The 2,526-nt window shown below is 50.3% G+C and overlaps 1 protein-coding gene across 1 annotated transcript; it reads left to right on the top strand.

The window, feature by feature from the left end:
* The first annotated feature begins 456 nt into the window (after window positions 1–456).
* Window positions 457–1,461, top strand: LOC146172140 (inositol hexakisphosphate kinase 1-like). The gene has a single exon (XM_084585981.1). It carries the CDS (start codon window positions 457–459, stop codon window positions 1,459–1,461), a length of 1,005 nt encoding a protein of 334 aa, XP_084442107.1.
* Window positions 1,462–2,526: the final 1,065 nt, after the last annotated feature.

Below are 2,526 nucleotides of genomic sequence, written 5' to 3'. Positions count from 1 at the left end.
AAAACGACAGCGAGCTGAATTACATCTTGATTCAGCAGATACCTCAGTCTGGAAGCTTTTGCTTAGTCCTACTCATCGTTTTACTGAACTTATATGAAATTCAAGGATAGGTTTGCTTTATGGACTTCCTAAACCAGTGAAAAAACTATTTTTTTTCCTTAAAGGCTCGTTGCAAGGAAGAAACAGCCGAGTATAACCTTTTTCGGGCTCTTTTTACGGACGGAGCACTTGCCCATGACCTAGCTGCCTTTTCAGGGACTTTAGAGATAAATTAACAGTGATGCCTGGGGTTTGAATTCAATGTTATATATATGCCACAAAATAAAGACGAAGGGGGGGGGGGGGGTTCGAAGACAAAGTGGAAGTGTCCACTTTACGAGCTTCGCACCCCCTTCTTCTTGTGTGGGCAGTGTGAACAGACGACTTATGCTTGCAGTCTCCGCTGACAAGGGACAGATGCTGGTGAGCATGGCTTGTGGTGGCGGTCGTGGGGACGCGGAAGCGGTACTGCTGCCCTTTGTCCACCAGGTGGGGGGTCACAGCCGTATGCTACTGCTTGACCCTAACACTCTTTGCAAGCCGTTGATCCCACGGGAGCTCCACTTCTACTTACATATGCCGCCCGAGATGCAGCCCTTCACGCCTGCCTACAAGGGCGTCATCCAGGTGCTGCACGGACACTGCAGCGAGGGAAAAGAAAAGGAGAATGAATCGCCATGGTGCAGCAGCCAAGACCCCTCGCAGCTCCGGGTGAAAATCTCCAATTGTAACGAGGAGCTTCTACTGCTACGTCAGCCGGAGTCTTCGAGCGGTAGCCACTACATGCTGCTGGAAAATGTGGTGTCACACTTTCACCGGCCTTGCATTCTCGACCTCAAGATGGGAACACGGCAGCACGGCGATGACGCCTCGGAGGAAAAACGCCACCGCCAGATGGCCAAATGTGCCGCAAGCACCTCGGCTTCGCTGGGAGTCCGCATCTGCGGTATGCAGGTGTACCAATCAGGCAACCTTGTGTACCGGGATAAGTACTACGGCCGGCGGCTGGACGACCGCGGCCTTCGCGACTGCTTGCGCCAGTTCTTCCACGACGGGGTCCGACTGCGTGCTAACCTGGTACCACTGGTCACACAGCGGTTGCTGGAGCTGCGCGGTGCTATCGAGCACCAGAACTCGTTTCGTTTTTACTCTTCCTCTTTGCTGGTCATCTACGAAAGCCACGGGTCCTCGTACGATGACGACAGCCACTCCAGCAACATGGTAGAAAGATCCAGCATGGAATCTGTAGATGCCTCCCCACTCCGTGTGGACGTGCGGATGATTGACTTTGCGCACACGACGCACGAAGGTTACGAAGGGGACGCAACCCGACACCGTGGTCCTGACTCGGGATGCCTGCTGGGGTTGGACAACCTGATGCGGCTTCTTGGTGAGCTGGAGGCATCGGAAGTTGATGCTTGAAACAGACAGTGCTGTGCTGCGTGCAGTGTGTACCTATTCGGGTCATGGCTTGTGCTCAGGCTGACTCATACCAGCCATTCTTTCTGTGGGGCGGTCCCTACGGCGCTAGAAACAGGTGTGTTGGCGGTTCTGGAATGCACCTGTGTTGTCATATGTACAGATGTTCAAGAAATTTCTACCAATGCCGGAGCTGTCCAGCATATGCCTCCTGTCGAGGAAGTGTTCACGTCCAAAATTACCTGTCTCGCTCGAGTCCCTCCCACCTCTCCCAAGAAACCTGCGCTGGTCTTCGTCTTCTGCTGTCTTGACATCTGAGAAGACGTCATATATATGCTTTGTGCCACTCAGATTTCTCTGGTTTCCACAGGCACGGCCCAATGACAGATGGATGATGTGGTGCTCTGCACGTGAATTACCTTTAGATGTTCTTGTTTGGGTTAGGGAGAATTGAAAAAAGATTTACTTCCTCGATGCAGGCCTCGTTTCTCCTCAATTATAATTAATACTTGCCGGCATGGTAAATACGAGGAATGTGACGTAGCCATGTTCTGGATACTCGCAGCCCAATGTCTTAATTTACGAGAGCCTCCTAAACTTTAAATACCTAGAGTCGTGAATCGGCGATATGCAGTTTTAACGCTTCTAATAGGTCCTTCCAGGACAGGAGTTTCCATAACACAAGATTGGTTTCGACATGCGTTCAGTAGCCAGCGCTTTGTACTCCATGTGTTGGACGTAACTGAGAGGAAGCTGTCTGATGAAAAGGCATTTGCAAATACGAGTTAACTACCTGGCGTTCATGAATATGTCTTGTGCGTTTGCCTTGCTACCATGGCTGGAAATGGCAAGTTATTGCATAGGTAAAATAGTTTGCTGCCTCTGGGCAGGCGAAATAGTTTGGAGCCTTTGATGGAGGGGAGTGTAGCACAACGCGGAAGTGCCGCAAGAAATGTATGTAATGTAATTACCGGTATATAGCAATTACCCACGTCTGGAATATTAATGGCTTAATAGGCAACTATTTACTTTTATATTCCTTCGCTCTTTTCCAAATGAATCGAAAGT

Source organism: Amblyomma maculatum, unplaced genomic scaffold (genome assembly GCF_055883805.1).
Source record: "Amblyomma maculatum isolate TAMU_Amacu unplaced genomic scaffold, ASM5588380v1 scaffold_13, whole genome shotgun sequence".
Lineage (NCBI taxonomy): Eukaryota > Metazoa > Arthropoda > Arachnida > Ixodida > Ixodidae > Amblyomma > Amblyomma maculatum.
Note: the sequence above shows the minus strand (reverse complement) of the source record. Positions and strands in the feature narration are given on the sequence as shown.